The sequence below is a fragment of the Mirounga angustirostris genome, unplaced genomic scaffold (assembly GCF_029215605.1).
Source record: "Mirounga angustirostris isolate CCGP_5_RB_7025 unplaced genomic scaffold, mMirAng1.0.hap1 SCAF_11, whole genome shotgun sequence".
NCBI lineage: Eukaryota > Metazoa > Chordata > Mammalia > Carnivora > Phocidae > Mirounga > Mirounga angustirostris.
Window position 1 is genome coordinate 50,511,805 of NW_026991719.1, and position 19,691 is coordinate 50,531,495.

The window sequence follows — 19,691 nt, forward strand, 5'->3', positions numbered from 1 at the left end:
GGAATGTGCACAAGGTGGCAAAAGCATCTCCTGTGGCACACTGGGAGGGACCGTTTCCCTTCATGGAGTACATTTGGAAGAGGGTATATTGCCTCTCCAAGGACAAAAGACCCTGCAGGTGCCAGGAAACAGCCTTTCATTGGCAGGGCACAGAGGCAAGCACAGAAGGTGCATAAACTGGTCATTGCTTTCTGCTGTCTATACCAAAGATTTTGCACAGTGCACGGGCATGGGACTGTTTTTGTGGGACAAAAGGCCCTAGTCAGAGCACAGAGAGGCTCCAATCCAGACGATGGAACTGATCCGAGGGGTGCGAGCTCCTTTAAGATCCGGGTTTTGAATCCAAGCTGTGCATCAAAGACAAAATACAGGAGAGAAAGGTGAGGGCTTTGTCAATAGCAGCAGGTGTGAGATCCCATGTCCGTGGACAAGAGAGTGAGGTAGCATCATTTTACCCTTTCTCCCAACACTGTGGGACTTCAGAGAGCAACACCATGGGCCCGAGTAGAGGAGGGAGCTACTTATATCAAACCCTGCCTGCCCTGTGCCTGGTAAATGCATTTTTTTCTTTTATTTATATCATAATTTATTTAAATTCATTTAATTAACATAGTGCGTCATTAGTTTCTGCGGATGTGGAGAAAGGGAAAATGTAAGCTGTTGGTGCAAATGTAAGCTGGTACAGCCACTCTTGAAAACAGAATGGAGGAGGTTCCTGAAAAAGTTAAAAATAGAGCTACCCTACAATCCAGGATTTGCACTACTAGGTATTAACCCAGAGCCATATGCATTTTTTTTTTTTATTAGGGCAGTATTGACTCTGAGACAGCAGAGCAGCCCTTGCTCCAACAGGAGCAAAACTAGCAAAGTGCACATGCAAGAAGCTCACTGATCATACAGTGCCTCACAGCATCCTCTTCAGTTCTGGTGGAAATAGGACCAGGCTGTATTTTTTTTCTCTTCTTCTTCTTCCTTTTTTCTTTGGAATCAGGATTATACATATTTGTTTTTTAGTTTATTTTATTCATTTCCTTTCTTTTCTTTCTTTCTTTCTTTCTTTTTTTTTTTTTTGGATGAGGTGTCTTTTTTTTTTCTTTACTTTTTCTGTATTTTTTTCCCTTTTATTTTTCTTTGGAATCAGGCTTATAATTTCTTTAACTGTCTGTTTGTTTTGTTCTTCTTGTTCTTGATGTTTTTCCTTTCTCTCTCTCTATCTCTTTTTTTTGGATCAGGCTTTTTTCTCTCTCTCTCTTTTCTTTCTTTTTATCTTCTTTGTCTTCCTTTTTTTCTCAGGAGATTTTCAACAAACAAATCAAAGCACACCTAGATAAAGGGCCAAAGACTCCCCAAAGCAAGCAAGGAGGAACTCTGCCGAGGACAGACTAGTGGGAAAGAGCAGTGAAAACATAAGAGCAGAGTGCACACAGCATACACCAGAAATGCTTACTGAAGTGCTAGGCCCTCTACACTGTATGAACTCTTTTTAATGTACCATGACTCTGAGATGCAAGAAACATAACAAGCTTTCATAACAGGCAAAAGATAAAAACTTAGCCAAAAATGAGAAGACGGAGGAATACTCCCCAACAGAAGGATCAGGAAGATATCACAGACAGGGATGAGCTCAAAACAGGTATAAGCAATCTATTGGACAACGATTTAGATCAATGGTCATGAGACTACTAGCTGGACTTGAAAAAAAGCATAGAAGACACCAAAGAAACCCTTGCTGCAAAGGTGAAAGACCTAAAAATTAGTTAGGATGAAATTTTAAAAAATGCTACAACTGAGATGCAAAACTGAAGGGATATAATCACAATGAGGATCGAATAAGTGGAGAATCTAAAAGGAAATGTGGAAGATGAAATTATAGAGAAAAAAGAAGCTGAAAAGAAGAGGGAAAGAGAACTACTGGATAATGAAGGTAGACTAAGGGAACTCTGTGATACTGTAAGCAAAATAATATCTGTATCATAGGAGTCACAGAAGAAGATGAGTGGGGAAAAGGTGCAGAAAGTTTATTTAAACAAATTATAACTAAGAATTTCCCTAATCTGGGGAAGGAAACAAGAATTCACATCCAAGAGGCAGAGAGGACCTCTCCTAAAATCAATAAAAATAGGTCAACATCCTGACATATAATAGTGAAGCTTGCAAATCTTAGAGAAAAAGAAGCTATCTTGATAACAGCTGGGGAGAGAAAATTTCTTACATATGGAGGAAGGAACATCAGAATAAAATCAGACCTATCCACATAAACCTGTCAGGACAGAAAGATCTGGCAAGATATGTTCAGGGTACTAACTGAAAAGAACATGCTGCCAAGAATACTTTATCCAACAAGGTTGTCATTCAGAATGGAAGGAGAGATAAACAGATTTCAGGACATACTGCAACTGAAAGAATAAGTGACCACCAAGGCAAACCTGTAAGAAATATTAAGAGGGATACTGTAAGCGAAGAGAGAACCCAAAAGTAACATAGACCAAAAAGGAACAGAGACAATCTACAGAAACAGGGACTTTGCAGGCAATACAATGGCAGTAAATTCATATCTTTCAAAAATTACTCTCAATGTAAATGGGCTGAATGCTCCAATCAAAAGACACAGGGTCTCAGATTGGATAAAAAAGCAGGACCCATCCATATGCAGTCTACAAGAGACTCATTTTGAACCTAAAGGCCCCTCCAGATTGAAAGTGAGGGGACAGAGAACTATTTACCACGTTAATGGAACTGAAAAGAAAGTTGGGGTAGCAATCCTCATATCAGACAAATTAGACTTTAAACCAAAGACTGTAGTAAGAGATGTAGAGGGACACTATATCATACTTAAAAGGACTAACCAACAAGAAGATGTAACAATTGTAAATATCTATGCCCCCAACATGGAGCAGCCAGTTCTATAAACCAATTAATAACCAAGTAGAGAAATACATTGATAAAAATACATTTTTATCAATGTAGCAGACTTAAAGTAGCAGACTTTAACATTCCACTCACAGCAATGGACAGATCATCTAAGCAGGAGATCAACAAAGAAATAAGAGCTTCAAATGACACAATGGGCCCGATAGACTTTGCAGATATATAAAGAACATTCCATACTAAAACAACAGAATACTCATTTTTCTCGACTGCACATAGAACTTACTCCAGAATAGATCATACACTGGATCAAAATTCAGGTCTCAACTGACACCTAAAGTTTGAGATTATTTCCTGCATATTTTCAGACCACAATGCTTTGAAAATGGAACTCAACCACAAGAAGAAAGTTGGAAGGAACTCAAACACTTGGAGGTTAAAGAGCATTCTGCTAAAGAATGAACGGGTCAACTGGGAAATTAAAGAAGAACTTAAACAACTCATGCAAGCTAATGAAAATGAAAACATGTTGGTTCAAAATTTATGGGACACTGCAAAGGGGGTCCTAGGGGAAGTACATAGCCATCCAAGCCTCACTCAAAAAATTATAAAAATCCCAAATACACAAGAGAAACTTACACCTGAAGGACCTGGAGAAAGAACAGCAAATAAAGCCTAAACCAAGCAGGAGAAGAGAAATAATAAAGATCATAGCAAAGATCATTGAAGTAGAATCCGGAAGAACAGTAGAACAGGTCAACGAAACTAGAAGCTGGCTCTGAAAGAATTAATAAGATTGATAAACTTCTGGCCAGACTTAACCAAAAGAAAAAGCAAAAGACTCAAGCTAATAAAACCATGAATTAAAGGGGAGAAATCACGACTAATACCAATGAAATAGATACAATTATTAGGACTTATTACCAGCAGCAATATCACAAAATACTAGGCAATCTGGAAGAAATGGATGCATTCCTGGAAACTTATAAACTACCAAGACAGAAACAGGGAGAAATAGATAATCTGAACAGACCAATAACCAGCAAGGAAATTGAAGCAGTAATCAAAAACCTCCCAAAAAACAAGTTTCCATTGCTGTGCAGAAGCTTTTGATCTTGATGAAGTCCCAAAAGTTCAATTTTGCTTTTGTTTCACTAGCTCTTGGAGATGTATCTTGAAAGAAGTTGCTGTGGGCAATGTCAAAGAGGTTACTGCCTATGTTTTCCTCTAGGATTTTGATGGATTCCTGTCTCACATTGAGGTCTTTCATCCATTTTGAGTTTATCTTTGTGTATGGTGTTAGAGAATGGTCGAGTTTCATTCTTCTGCATGTGGCTGTTCAATTTTCCCAGCACCATTTATTGAAGAGACTTTTTTCCATTGCATGTTTTTTTTTTTGTGATTTGTCGAAGATTATTTGACCATAGATGCAACCCACAGAATGGGAGAAGATATTTCCAAATGACACTACAGATAAAGGGCTGGTATCCAAGATCTATAAAGAACTTCTCAAACTCAACACCCAAAAAACATATAATCAAGTCAAAAAATGGGCAGAAGATATGAAAAGATACTTCTCTGAAGAAGACATACAAATGGCTAATAGACACATAAAAAATGTTCATCATCATTAGCCATCAGGGAAATTCAAATCAAAACCACATTGAGATACCACCTTACACCAGTTAGAATGGCAAACATGGGCAGGGAAAGAAACAACAAATGTTGGAGAGGTTGTGGAGAAAGGGGAACCCTCTTACACTGTTGGTGGGAATGCGAGTTGGTACAGCCACTTTGGAAAACAGTGTGGAGGTTCCTCCAAAATTTAAAAATAGAGCTACCCTATGACCCAGCAATTGCACTCTTGGGTATTTACCCCAAAGACACAGATGTAGTGAAAAGAAGGGGCATATGCACCCCGATGTTCATAGCAGCAATGTATGCAATAGCCAAACTGTGGAAAGAGCTGAGATGCCCTCCAACAGATGAATGGATAAAGAAGATGTGGTCCATAAATACAATGGAATATTACTCAGCCATCAGAAAGGATGAATACCCAACTTTTACGTCAACATGGATGGGACTGGAGGAGATTATGCTAAGTGAAATAAGTCAAGCAGAGAAAGTCAATTATCATCTGGTTTCACTTATTTGTGGAACATAAGGAATAGCATGTAGGACATTAGGAGAAGGAAGGGAAAAACGAAGGGAGGGAAATTGGAGGGAGAGATGAACCATGACAGACTATGGACTCTGAGAAACAAACAGGGTTTTAGAGGGAAGGGTGGAGGGGGATTGGTTAGCCCGGTGATGGGTATTAAGGAGGGCACGTACTGCATGGAGCACTGGGTGTTATATGAAAACAATGGATCATGGATCACCAAATCAAAAACTAATGATGTATTGTATGGTGACTAACATAACATAATAAAATTTAAAAAACAACAACAACAACAACAACAACAAAAAAAAAACAAGATTCCAGGGACAGATGGCTACCCGGGGGAATTCTACCAAACATTTAAAGAAGAAATAATACCTATTCTACTGAAGCTGTTTTAAAAATAGAAATAGAAGGAACTAAACTCGTTCTATGAGGCCAGTATTACCCTGATCCCAAAACCAGGCAAAGACTCAATCAAAAAGGAGAATTACAGACCAATATCCTTGATGAGCATGGATGCCAAAATATTCAACAAGATCCTAGCCAATAGGATCCAACAGTACATTAAAAGGATTATTCACCACGACCAGATTGGACTTATTCCTGGGATGCAAGGCTGGTTCAACATTCACAAATCAATCAACGTGATAGAGCACATTAATAAGAGACAAGAACCATATGATCCTCTCAATTTATGCAGAAAAATCCTTTGAAAAAATACAGCATCCTTTCTTGATTAAAACTCCCCAAAGTATAGGGATGAGGGAACATACTTCAATATCATAAAAGCCATCTATGCCCACAGCAAATATCATTCTCCATGGGGAAAAATTGAGAGCTTTTCCCTTAGGGTCAGGAACACGACAGGGATGCCCACTCTCACCACTATTGTTCAACACAGTGCTGGAAGTCCTAGCCTCAGCAATCAGACAAAAAAAGAAATAAAAGGCATTCAATTGGCAAAGAAGAAGTCAAACTCTGTGTTTGCAAATCATGATACTTTATGTGTAAAATCCAAAAGACTCCACCCCAAAGTTTCTAGAACTCATACAGCAATTCAGCAATGTGACAGGATACAAAATCAATGCACGGAAATGAATTACTTTTCTATACAGTAACGATGTGTCTGAAGAAAGAGAAATTAAGGACGCGATCCCATTTACACTTATAACACAAACCATAAGATAACTAGAAAGACACCTAACCAAAGAGGTAAAGGATCTGTACTCTAGAAACTACAAAACACTTATGAAAGAAATTGAGGAAGACAAAAAGAGATGGAAAAGCATTCCATACTCATGGATTGGAAGAATAAACATGGTTAAAATGTCTATCCTGCCCAGAGCAATTTACACTTTCAGTGTCATCCCTATCAAAATGCCATCAACATTTTTCACAGATATAGAACAAACAATCCTAAAATTTATTTCAAACCAGAAAAGACCTCGAATCACCAGCAGAATGTTGATAAAGAAAACTGAAGCCGGGGCATCAAAATGCCTGAATTCAAGTTATATTACAAAGCTGTGATCATCAAGACAGCATGGTATGGGCACAAAAACAGACACATAGATAAATGGAACAGAAGAGAAAACCCAGAAATGGACCCTGAACCTTATGGTCAATTAATCTTCAACAAAGCAGGACAGAATGTCCAATGGACAAAATACAGTTTCTTCCATAAATTTTGTGTGGAAAACTGGACAGCCACATGTAGAAGAAGGAAACTTGACCATTCTATTACACCATACACAAAGATAAACTCAAAATGGATAAAAGACCTAAATGTGAGACAGGAATCCATCAAAATCCTAGGGGAGAACACAGGCAGTAACGTCTTCGACCTCGGACACAGTAAATTCTTTCAAGACACGTCTCTACAGGCATGGGAAACAAAAGCAAAAATGAACTATTGTGACTTTATCAAGATAAAAATATTCTGCACAGCAAAGGAAATAGTCCACCAAACTAAAAGGCAAGCTACAGCATGGGAGAAGATATTTGCAAATGACATAACAGATAAAGGGCTGGTATCCAAGATCTATAAAGAACTTCTCAAACTCAACACCCCAAAAAACAAATAATCCAGTCAAGAAATGGGCAGAAGACATGAAAAAACACTTCTCCAAAGAAGAAATACAAATGGCCAACAGATACATGAAAAAATGCTCCACATGACTGGCAATCAAGGAAATACAAATCAAATCCACAATGAGATAACACCTTACACTTTTAGAATGGTCAAAATTAACAAGACAAGGAACAAAAAATGTTGGAGAGGATGTGGAGAAATGGGAACTCTCCTACACTGCTAGTGGGAATGCAGGCTGGTACAGCCACTCTGGATAAGAGTATGGAGGTTCCTCAAGACATTAACAATAGAGCTACCCTATGACCAAGCAATTGCATTTCTAGGTATTTATTCCAAATATAGAGATGTAGTGAAAAGAAGTGGCATATGCACCCCAATATTCATAGCAGCAATGTCCACAATAGCCAAACTGTGGAATGAGCCGAGGTGCACTTCAACAGATGAATGGATAAAGAAGATGTGGTTTGTATATACAATGGAATATTACTCAGCCTTCAGAAAGGATGCATACCCACCATTTGCATTGACATGGATGGAACTGGAGGGTGTTATGCCATGCAAAATAAGCCAAGCAGAGAAAGACAATTATCATATGGTTTCACTCATATGTGGAAGATAAGGAATAGCACAGAGGACCATATGGGAAGGGAGGGAAACCTGAATGGGAAGAAATCAGAGAGGGAGACAAATCATGAGAGACTCTGGAATCTGGGAAGTAAATTGAGGGTTGCAGAAGGGAAGGGGTTAGGGGTATGGTGTAACTGGGTGATGGGCATTAAGGAGGGTACATGATCTGATGAGCACTGGGTGTTATACGTAACTAATGAATCATTGAACACTACATCAAAAACAATGATGTACTGTATGTTGGCTAATTGAACTTAATAAAAAACAAGAGAGAGGAAAAAAATAAGAGAAAGAATAAAACCCATATGATCCTTTCAATAGATTCAAGGAAACTATTTGACAAAATCAACATCCTTTATTGATTAAAACCCTGGACAATGTATGGAAAGAGGGACCACGCCTCAACATCATAAAGGCTATATACAAAAGACCCACAGCAAATATCATTCTAACTGGGGAAAAACTGAGAGGTTTTCTCCTAAGGTCAAGAACATGACAGAGATGTCCACTCTCTCCACTGTTTTTCCACACAGTATTGGAAGTCCTAGCCTCAGGAATCAGACAACAAAAATAAATAAAAGTCATCCAAATATGGAAAGAAGAAGTTAAATTTTCACTCTTCGCAGACCCCATGACACTCACTGTAGAAAACCTGAAGGACTCCACCAAAAAATTGTTAGAACTGAGAGAGGAATTCATCAAAGTCACAAGATATAAAGTCAGCACACCATTTCTATACACCAACTATGAAGAAGCTGAAAAAAATCAAGGAATGGATCACATTTACAATTGTACCAAAAACCATAAGATATCTAGGAATAAACATAACCAAAGAGGTAAAAGATCTGTACTCTGAAAACTATAGAACACTTATGTAAGAAATTGAGGAAGACACAAAGAAACAGGAAAACATTCCATGCTCATGAATTGGAAGTACAAATTTTGTCAAAATGTCAATGCTAATTGTGATTCACATTTGTTCTAGATGAGTCTAGTCAAAATACTGAAAAGTTGCATTTATGGAAGAAGATGGACATTTTATTCCCTGCCTGTGATCTCAGCAAGTTCCCTCAATACACCAAGCCTCAATTTCTTCATTTGTGAAACAAGAATAATCAAGTACAGCTATTTCATGGGTTAATTATAAGGGTTAAATAGAAACACGTTGGTGGAACATTTAGCACACTGCTGCCTTATAATAAGCATTTAATAAAGTTATCCATTTTAGTAAATATTGGCTACTTAAAATGGAAAAAAAAATGTCAATGCTAGGGTCGTCTGGGTGGCTCATCAGTTAAGCTGCCAACTATTGATTTCAGCTCAGGTTATGATCTCAGGGTCCTGAGATCACACTCAGTAGGGAGTCTGCTTGAGATTCTCTATTTCCCTCTCCCTCTGCCTATCTTCCCACTCTCTCTCACTCTAAAATAAATAAAGAAATCTTATTAAAAATGTCTATGCTACCCAAAGCAATCTACACATTCAATGCAATTCCTATGAAAATAACACCAGCATTTCTCACAGAAGTGGAAAACACAATCCTAAACTTTGTATGGAAACAGAAAAGACCCCAAATAGCCAAAGGAATTTTGAAAAAAAAACAAAACAAAACATCATAGTTCTGCACTTCAAGCTGTATTAAAAGCTGTAATCATCAAGACTATATGGTACTGGCATAAAAACAGACATAGATCAGTGGAACAGAATAGAGAACCCAGAAATGGACCCTAGACTCTATGATCAACTAATCTTTGACAAACAGGAAAGAATATCCAGTAGAAGAAAACATGGTCTCTTCAACAAACTGTGTTGCAAAACCTGGGCAGGAACATGCAGAAGAATGAAACTGGAACACTTTCTTACACCGTACACAAAAATAAATTAAAAATTGGCAAAAGACTTAAACCTGAGATAGAAATACATCAAAATCCTATAGGAGAACGCAGGCAGCAACCACGGCAACTTCTCACTAGACACGTCTCCAGAATCAAGGGAAACAAAAGCAAAAATGAACTATTAGGACTTCATCAAGATAAAAAGCTTTTGCACAGCAACAGAAACAGTCAACAAAACTAAAAGGTAACCTATGGAATGGGAGAAGCTATTTGCAAACATCAGATAAAGGACTAGTATCCAAAATGTATAAAGAACATATCAAAATCAACACCACAAAAAATAAAAAAATCCAGTCAAGAAATGGGCAGAAGTCATGAATCGACAGTTCTCCAAAGAAGACATATAAACGATTAAGAGACACATGAACAAATGCTCAACATCACACATCATCAGGGAAATGCAAACCAAAGCTACAATGAGATACCACTTCACACTTGTCAGAATAGCTAAAGTAACAACTTAGGAAACAACAGATGTTGGCAATGATGCAGAAAAAGGTAAACCCTCCTGCACTGTTGGTGGGAATGCAAACTGGTTGCAGCCACTCTGGAAAATGTATGGAGGTTCCTCAAAAAGTTAAAAATAGAACTACCCTGAGACCCAGCAATTGCACTACTAGCTATTCATCCAGAGGGTACATAAATAGTGATTCAAAGGGGCACATGCACCCCAATGTTTATAGTAGCAATGTCTACAATAGCCAAAAACATTGAAAGAGCTCACATGTCCTTCAACAGATGAATGGATACAGATGTGGTGTATATAGATGCACACAATTGAATATTACTCAGCCATCAAAAAGAATGAAATCTTGCAATTTTGAATGACCTGGATAGAACTAATGCTACGTAAAATAAGTCAGTTAGAGAAAGACACATACCATATCATTTCACTCATATGTGGAATTTAAGATACAAAACAGATGAACATAGGGTGAAGGGAAGGAAAAAAAATAAGATAAAAACAGAGAGGCAAACCATAAGAGACTCTTAACTATAGGAAACTAACTGAGGGTTGCTGGAGGGGACGTGGCTGGGAGCAGGGGTATCTAGTGAGGAGCATTAAGGAGAGCAGTTTATTTAATGAGCACTGAGTGTTATATACAACTGATGAATCACTAAATACTACCCCTGAAATAATACACTATATGTTATGTAAATTGTATTTAAATAAAATTTAAGGGGCGCCTGGGTGGCTCAGTCAATGAAGCCTCTCCCTTTGGCTCAGGTCAGGATCCCAGAGTCCTGGGGTCAAGCCTGGCATCAGGGTCCCTGCTCAGTGGGGAGCCTGCTTCTCCCTCTCCTCCCTGCTCGTGCTTTCTCTCACTATCTCTGTTGCTATCTTTGTCTCTCTCTCAAATAAATAAAATCTTTAACAAAATCTAAAAAAAAAAAGGATTCTCTGTCTCCCTCTCCACCTGCCACTCCCCCCCTAAAAAAAGCCATTAAAAAAGAGGATATTTTTCCCTTTGTAAGAACTTGTGGCCCACGGATATCCATTCCTTCTGTATCAGATCTTCATTTTTATACAAAAAGAAAAGTTTGCATTAGGAAAAACATAAAATGAATTACCCATTCCTATAAAAATATCAAAATACTTTGCTGAAATGGACTTTGTACAAGTTTGGGTTGAACTAATCATAAATAAAGTTTATTTCCCAAATGAATCTAAGTAAGTGACATGGATTTCATGTAAAGGTACATTCAAATATCAAATGTTCTCAGTAGAAACTATTCTAGATTTTTATCCAGTGTCACATTTCTTTTGGCTTTTACATGATGTGTGTCAAGCCATTTGAGCCATAATTAAATGAAATCCTGACCAACAGTTATAAAATTCAACCCATGGGGAAAAAAAAACAAAAACCAAAAACAAACAAACAAAAAAACAGGAATCCAAAACAGTATTTGGGTTTGAGTCAAGATTTGTTTTTGGTAAAAACCCATTTTCAAACATAAAAAGAAATAATTAAGAAAAAAAAGAATAAACTCCTACTGTGAGTTCTGTTTCTTAGAAAAATCAATTAAGAAGCCTTGGTCTAAATTCAGCACCAGAAAATAGTCATGAGTCTGACATCAAACAGCTGACATGTTGAAGATCATGAGCCCATGAGCCTATCACACCTATTCACCTCTTCACTTTTGCAAACTTTTTTTTGAACTTTTCCTACCCTTTATAGCACCCTATTACATGCAACCTACCTTCTGATAGGTATGAAACTGTGTTGAATGTGAAATGAAAAATATATAGACTGTAAATGCCTATTTAGTGGAATGAAGCTAAATTGAAAAACACTACATCAAAAACAAATGATGTATTGTATGGTGACTAACATAACAAAATAAAAATATTTAAAAAAAAATAAATAAATTGAAAAACAGCAATTTTTGTAGCTTTGAAGCTTCTGCTTGTAGAAAACAAATTGGTTGAGAGTTCTTTTTGAATTATTCACAATCTGTCACTAATGCGAAATAAAATACAATTGCTTGCTCTATTACCATGAGTCCTTTGAATGTTCTGCAAAATGGATCTAGGAGGATGCTGGTCACAGACCAGACTTGTGGTGTGTGGTCCCACCCAAGAGAACAATGGACTAAGACTTTGGCCTTTTCTATCTTCACTGCCTGTGAATATAAGAGGCAAAAGTAGCACAAACAACTTTTGCATAGCATTCTGGACTAATAAATAGGGTTGCCAAATACCATTCCACAGCACAGAGAACCTGGTCTTACTGGGCTACATTAATTACTTCTCATACTACTGGTATCCTCTATAGGGAATGAAAAAGGAAATATGGTAGTGCAACAGAAGGAGAGTTAACCTAACAGGGAAAGAAAATCAAAGCCAACACATGATGCAGGGTAAACAAGAAAGACAGAGTTATAAATTCACAAAACTTCTAAGGAAGGATCAATTCCCAGATGAGTAGGCAAGAAGGAGAATCATGCTCAAAAACATAGATAAGACAGTTATGTATTCCAGTTCTAGATCTGACAATGATTTCCTATGGAGTCTTTACTAACATAAATTCTTCTAATTTAAGATTGAGAGTTTTGCCTGTTTTAAATCAGAATGATGTAAAAGATATGGACAGTTACTCAACTTGGACTATTTTAGCAGTGATAGGCATTGATTATTTATGTATTGATTCTAATACTTAATTATATATTTCTCTATGCCAGGTACGTGCTGGCTATTAGAGACACAAAAATAAGACTCAGTTTCTGATTTCAAGGACTTCACATACAAGTCAGGGTAGCCAAAAGTAAATTAATAAATACAAATACAAAATAGAAAAATGCTGCTACAGAGTAATGTGTAATAGCCATATCCTTTTGTAGGAGCCAGCAAACTTGAGCTTTAAAAAAGAGTAGGATTTTGTTCGGGTAAGGAAGAAGGAAATTAATTTATTCACTCATTCATCTAACTACATAGCCAACAAATACTATACAAAAAACACTAAAGTGTACACTGGGGACACAAAAGAGAGAAACACTTAAATGAATGACTATAAACCAATGATAATGAAACAATAAAAGTACATACCAGGTACAATAAAACTGTAAAATAATCAAAGAAGAGGAGACAACTAAAGTTTAAGTTCTTCTTTAATTTCCTGATTGACATTCTTTAGCAGGATGCTCTTTAACTTCCAAGTGTTTGAATTCCTTCAAAACTTTTTCTTGTGATTCGGTTCCAGTTTCAAGGCATTGGGGTCTGATTACATGCAGGGAATAAACTCAGTCTTTTGGTATTGGCTGAGACCTGATCTGTGACTAAGTATGGGGTCTATTCTGGAGAAAGCTCCTTGTCCAGCCAAGAGGAATGAGTATTTTGTTGTTTTAGGGTGAAATGTTCTGTATATATCTACAAAGTCCATCTGGTCCAATGTGTAATTCAAAGCTCTAGTTTCTTTTTGATCTTCTGCTTGATGAAACATCCAATGCTGAGAGTGGAGTGTTAAAATTTCCTACTGTTAATGTATTATTGTCAATCTGATTCTTTATTTTGGTTAGCAGCTTGCTTATGTAGTTGGCTGCTTCCATGTTGGGAGCATAGGTATTTACAGTTGTTAGATATTCTTGTTGGATAGACCCTTTAAGTATGATACAGTGTCCCTCTGCATCCTTTAATACAGTCTGCTTTAAATTCTAATTTGTCTGATATATGAATTGCTACCCACTTTCTTTTGAGGTCTGTTGCCATGAAAAATGGTTTTCTATGCCCTGACTTTCAGTCTGGAGGTGTCTTTAGGTTCAAAATGAGTCTCTTGTAGACAGCATATGGATGGGTCCTGTCTTTATATCCAATCTGCAATCCTGTGCCATTTCATGGGAGCATTTAGGCTGCTCACATTGAGAGTAACTACTGAAAGATATGTATTTATTATCATCCTATTGTCTGTACAGTCCTTCCTTCTATGGATTGTCTCTGTAAATTTCTGGTCTATATTACTCGTGGGGTCTTTCTTCTTTTATAAAATTTCCCTTAGTATTTCTTGAAGGGCTGTCTTGGTGATTACATATTCTTTCAGTTTCTGCCAGTCCTGGAAGCTCTTTAATCTCTCCATCCATTCTGAATGATAGCCTTCCTGGATAAAGTATTCTTGGATGCATGTTTCTTCTCATTTAATGCCCTGAGTGTCTTGCCAGCCCTTTCTGGCTTGCCAAGTCTCTGTGGACAGGTCTGACATTATTCTGATGTTCCTCCCTCTGTATGTAAGAAATCTCTCCCCCCCTGCTCCTCTCAAGATGGTTCTTGAGATTTGCGAGTTTTCCTTGGTTCTAGGATTTGCGAGTTTTACTATTATATGGCAGGGCATTGGTCTCTTCTCCTTGATCTTGGGAGGGGTCCTCTTTACCTCTTGGACACGAATTTTACTATTATATGGCAGGGTATTGGTCTCTTCTCCTTGATCTTGGGAGGGGTCCTCTTTACCTCTTGGACACGAATGCTTGTTTTCGTCCCCAGGTTAGGGAAGTTCTCAGCTACAATTTGCTCAAATATGCCTTCAAGACCTCTGTGTCTCTCTCTCCACCCCCTCAGGGATCCCAGTAATTCTGACATTGGAACGTTTCATGGCATCATTAATCTAAGTCTGTTCTCATGGATTTTGAGCTGTTTGTTCCAGCCCTCTTCCTCTTTCTTCCTATCAGCTTATCTTCCAAATCACTAATTTGTTCTTCTGCCTTATTTACCCTAGCTGTTAGAGTATTCAGTTTAGACTGCATCTCATTCATAGCATTTTTAAGTTAAGCCTGATTAGCTCTCATTTCTGCCCTTAGAGATTCTATATTGCTGCTAATGGTTTTCTCAAGCCTAGCTATTGACTTCATAACTGGCACCCTGAAGTCTATCTCTGACATCTTGCTTATATCTATATCCATTAGGTCTGCAGGAGAGGCCACTGTCTTTGGTTCTTTTCTTTGTTGGGAGTTCCTCCTCCTTTTCATTCTGTTGAGAGGTGGCTGAGGGACTGTACAGATTCCAAAATATCAACCATGATCCTGGCAAGATGCACCCTGGGACAATCTGGAGCCGCCAGAAGTCACCATTGAAAAATCAAAGGCAAAATGAAACCCAAGAATAAAATTTATGAAGTTAAAAAATTGAAAAGAATTTGAAAATTAAAAAGAAAGTGGGGTGAGTGGAGGGGAGGCTATAATCTCTCAGTGTTGGCCAGGTAGAGTGTTTCAGTTCTTCCTAGGTGTATTTTGATCTGTTTGTTAGAGGATACTACTTCCCAGAGCTATAGGGAAAATAAAACGGGGATATATATAATGGTAATATTGAATAGGGCAAAAAGGACTACATTGAAGCTTCTATCTATATAAAAATATAGGTGTGAAAAAGTGCAAGTTAAAAAGCTACTATGGAATATGTTATGTTAAACATCTAGTTGAAATTAGAAAAAAGGTTAAAAGAAAAAACAGAGAAGAAATCTAAGAGAAAGAATAAAACAAAAAAAAGAAAGAAAAAAGAGTTGTATCTGAAAAATACACAAGCTGTGAGGCAATGCCTGGAGGTCAATATACTATTTTCCCCTGGTGTTGGGGTTTTACAGTTTTATGGGGACCCTAGTGTTCTCATCCTCTTGTTCTTCCAGCTTGTCTTCTGGGGGTGGTACCTGCCGTGTTGTTTCTCATTCAACGTTGCTTAGGTGGAGTTGCTCTGCCCCCTGTGAAGGGGCTCAGCTCTGTGGAAACTGGTTTTTTGAGATTTTGTTCTCTGGCCGCTTTCTGAGCCTTTTCTGAGTGTCAGAGCGAAAAAGATGTCCACACCTAGACCTCTGTCCCAGAGTAGAGAAATCACAGTCTGCTCTTCTCTGAACCCTTCAGAACATACAGTCTCCATTTCTGTAAGTGTCACTGAAAACCGCAGCCTCCTGTGATTGGTGTATGCCTCTAGTGACCTTTTCAGGGGTTGACCAGGAGAACTGCTTGTCTCTGCCCTTTGTGCTTCTAAAACCGCCAGGGGTCCCAGGTTCACACGTACACCCCCACAGCTCCTGGATCCCGTTTGAACGCTGTTATAAAGCACTTCCAGGCCCACCAATACCACTCTGCAAATTATCACCCAGTCACCCAGCGCAGGACACTTCTGCACTCTGGTGTTGTATCACTTTCCAGAGGCCATCTTATGGAAGCTCCTTCCCCGTTCTGCTTATCTTCAGATATCTGCCCACAGATTCACGACTCCTCCCTTCTTACCTCAGGATAGGTGGTGTTTTTCTGGTTGTAGAGATACAGATATATATTCTTACATCTCAGGGTGATGATGTGGGTGTTCAGAATGGTTTGGTAGATATCCAGGTAAATTCAAGGGACCATGTGAAATGGAGTCCCCTACTCCTCCACCATCCTGCCCCCTCCTCAGTGAGGAACTCTTAAGTAGCTAGGTAATGGTTGGAATGAGGGAGTGAGGAGAGACAGCCTGACCAGGAAGAAAAGGGTCAGACTGATAAGTGTGCATTTTATCTGGTGGCAACAGGTAGCCATTAAAGTGTTCAAAGCACAAGACTGCTGTGGATCATATATGCTCACTGTGGTGGCTCTAAGAATGGATTGAGAGGATATGAGTTTGGAAATAGGAAGATTACTTAGAGAGCTACTAAAATTGCAAAAGGCAATGAGGGCCTGCACTAAGGTAGGGGCAGTGGAGCTAAAAAGGAGGAGGGATGTTAAGAATGAAAATTTAACAGGACATAGTGAGAAAATGAATATGGTATGAAGGAGAAGGAATAGACAAGGATGACACTGAAATGTGTGGCTTAGAAACTAGGTAGATGACTGGACCATTTGTCTGAATAGTGAACACAGAAAAAGAAATAAGTTTTAGTTGGTGTTAGGAGTAGTTAAGATTTCAGTTTTTGTTACTGTGAGACTGAGATAGTTGAGGGATACCCAATGGAGGGTCCAGGAAATGATTACGTATGTGGGTCTGAAGTTCAGAGAGGGAAGAAACTAGGCCACCATGAAGATTTGATTACTATATGAATAGAGGTGGTAGTAGAAACTGTGTGCACAGCTGGTGCTGTCCTGGCAGAGACCAAAGTGAGAAAGGAAAAATCTGAAAAAGCAGTGACTTGTAAAGGCAAAGTAGAGGAAGGGGGGCTATTACAAGAGTCACCTGTGAAAAAGCAGCCTGAAGGGTAGAAAGAATGCAGAAGGAGTAGCTGGATTAAAGTCAGGAGTATAAAAATGTTTCAAAGAGGAGTTAACAATGTCCAATGCACCAGAGAGGTGAAAATAAAACAAAGATTAAAGAGTGAACCTTAGATTTGACAAGTCAGGGGTCATTAGTGATCTCAGCAAGAGCAGTAGTAATGATATGGAAATCAGATAACAGTGAACTGATGAGTGAAGGGAAGTGAGAAAGTGCTAACAGGGAAGGCTAACTGCTTTAAAGAAAGCTCTAACCAAGAGGAAAGAGAATAGATATAAGAGGATAAGAAAAGTTATTTTTCTTTAGAAATGAGGGATTATTTGCACATATTTCTGAGGGATGATGCCATTCAAAAGTAACAGATTGAACGAAGACCAAACGAGCCCTACAAGAAATATTGAAAGGGGTTCTCTAAGCAAGGAAGGAGCCTAAAAGTAACATAGACTAGAAAGAAACAGAGATAATAAACAGTAACAGTCATCTTACAGGCAATACAAAAGCACTAAATTCATATCTTTCAATAGTTACCCTGATTGTAAATGGGCTAAACGCCCCAATCAAAAGACACAGAGTATCAGACTGGATAAAAAAACAAGACCCATTGATATGCTGTCTGCAAGAGACTCATTTTAGAACCAAAGACACTTCCAGATTTAAAGTGAGGGGGTGGAAAACCATTTACCATGCTAAAGGACATCAAAAGAAAGCTGGGATGGCAATCCTTAACATCAGACAAATTAGACGTTAAACCAAAGACAATAATAAGAGATGAGGAAAGACACTGCATCATACTTAAAGGGTCTCTCCAACAAGAAGATCTAACAATTTTAAATATCTATGCCCCTAACATGGGAGCAGCCAATTATATAAGCCAATTAATAACAAAATCAAAGAAACACATCAACAATAACACAATAATAGTAGGGGACTTTAATACCCCCCTCACTGAAATGGACAGATCATCTAAGCAAAAGATCAACAAGGAAATAAAGGCTTTAAATGACACACTGGACGAGATGGACTTCACAGATATATTCAGAACATTCCGTCCCAAAGCAACAGAATACAAATGCTTCTCTAGTGCCCATAGAACATTATCCAGAATAGATCACATCCTGGGTCAAAAATCAGGTCTCAAATGGTACCAAAAGATTGGGATCATTCCCTGCATACTTTCAGACCACAGTGCTTTGAAACTAGAACTCAATCACAAGAGGAAAGTTGGAAAGAACTCAAATACATGGAGGCTAAAGAGCATCTTACTAAAGAATGAATGGGTCAACCAAGAAATTAAAGAAGAATTAAAAAAATTCATGGAAACAAATGAAAATGAAAACACAACTGTTCAAAATCATTGGGATGCAGCAAAGACGGTCCTAAGTGGAAAGTATATAGCAATACAAGCCTTTCTCAGAAACACGAAAGGTCTCAAGTACACAACCTAACCCTACACCTAAAGGAGCTGGAGAAAGAAGAGCAAATAAAGCCTAAACCCAGCAGGACAAGAGAAATAATAAAGATCAGAGCAAAAATCAATGAAATAGAAAGCAAAAGAAGAGTAGAATAGATCAACAAAACTAGGACCTGATTCTTTGAGAGAATTAATAAGATTGATAACCCCCTGGCCAGACTTATCAAGAAGAAAAGAAGGACCCAAATAAATAAAACCATGAATGAAAGAGGAGAGATCACAACCAACACCAAAGAAATACAATTATAAGAACATATTATGAGCAACTATATGCCAGCAAATTAGATAATCTGGAAGAGATGGATGCACTCCTAGAGAAGTAAAACTACCAAAACTGAACCAGGAAGAAATAGAAAAACTGAAGAGAGCCATAAGCAGTAAGGAAATTGAACCAGTAATCAAAAATCTCCAAACGAGCAAGAGCACAGGGCCAGATGTCTTCCCAGGGGAATTCTACCAAACATTGAAAGACGAAATAACACCAATTCTTCTGAAACTGTTCCAAAAAATAGAAATGGAAGAAAAACTTCCAAACTCATTTTATGAGGCCAGCATTACCTTGATGCCAAAACCAGACAAAGACCCTATGAAAAAGGAGAACTACAGACCAATATCCCTGATGAACATGGATGCAAAAATTCTCACCAAAATACTAGCTAATAGGATCCAACAGTACATTAAAAGGATTATTTACCATGACCAAGTAGGAATTATTCCTGGGCTGCAAGATTGGTTCAACATCCACAGATCAATCAATGTGATACAATACCTTAATAAAAGAAAGGACAAGAACCATCTGATCCTCTCAATAGATGCAGTAAAATCATCTGACAAAGTACACCATCTTTTTTTCTTAAGATTTTATTTGTTTATTTGACAGGGGGAGTGGGAGAGGGAGAAGCAGGCTT

The 19,691-nt window shown here is 38.1% G+C and overlaps 1 protein-coding gene across 1 annotated transcript in view; it reads right to left on the reverse strand.

Annotated features, from left to right (window-relative positions):
- The window catches only part of MTMR8 (myotubularin related protein 8), a 163,583-nt gene that overhangs the window by 71,766 nt on the left and 72,126 nt on the right, over window positions 1-19,691 (reverse strand). Inside the window, 2 exon segments of the mRNA XM_064573586.1 lie at window positions 11,098-11,151; window positions 12,134-12,271. Coding sequence (XP_064429656.1) covers window positions 11,098-11,151; window positions 12,134-12,271 — 192 coding nt within the window.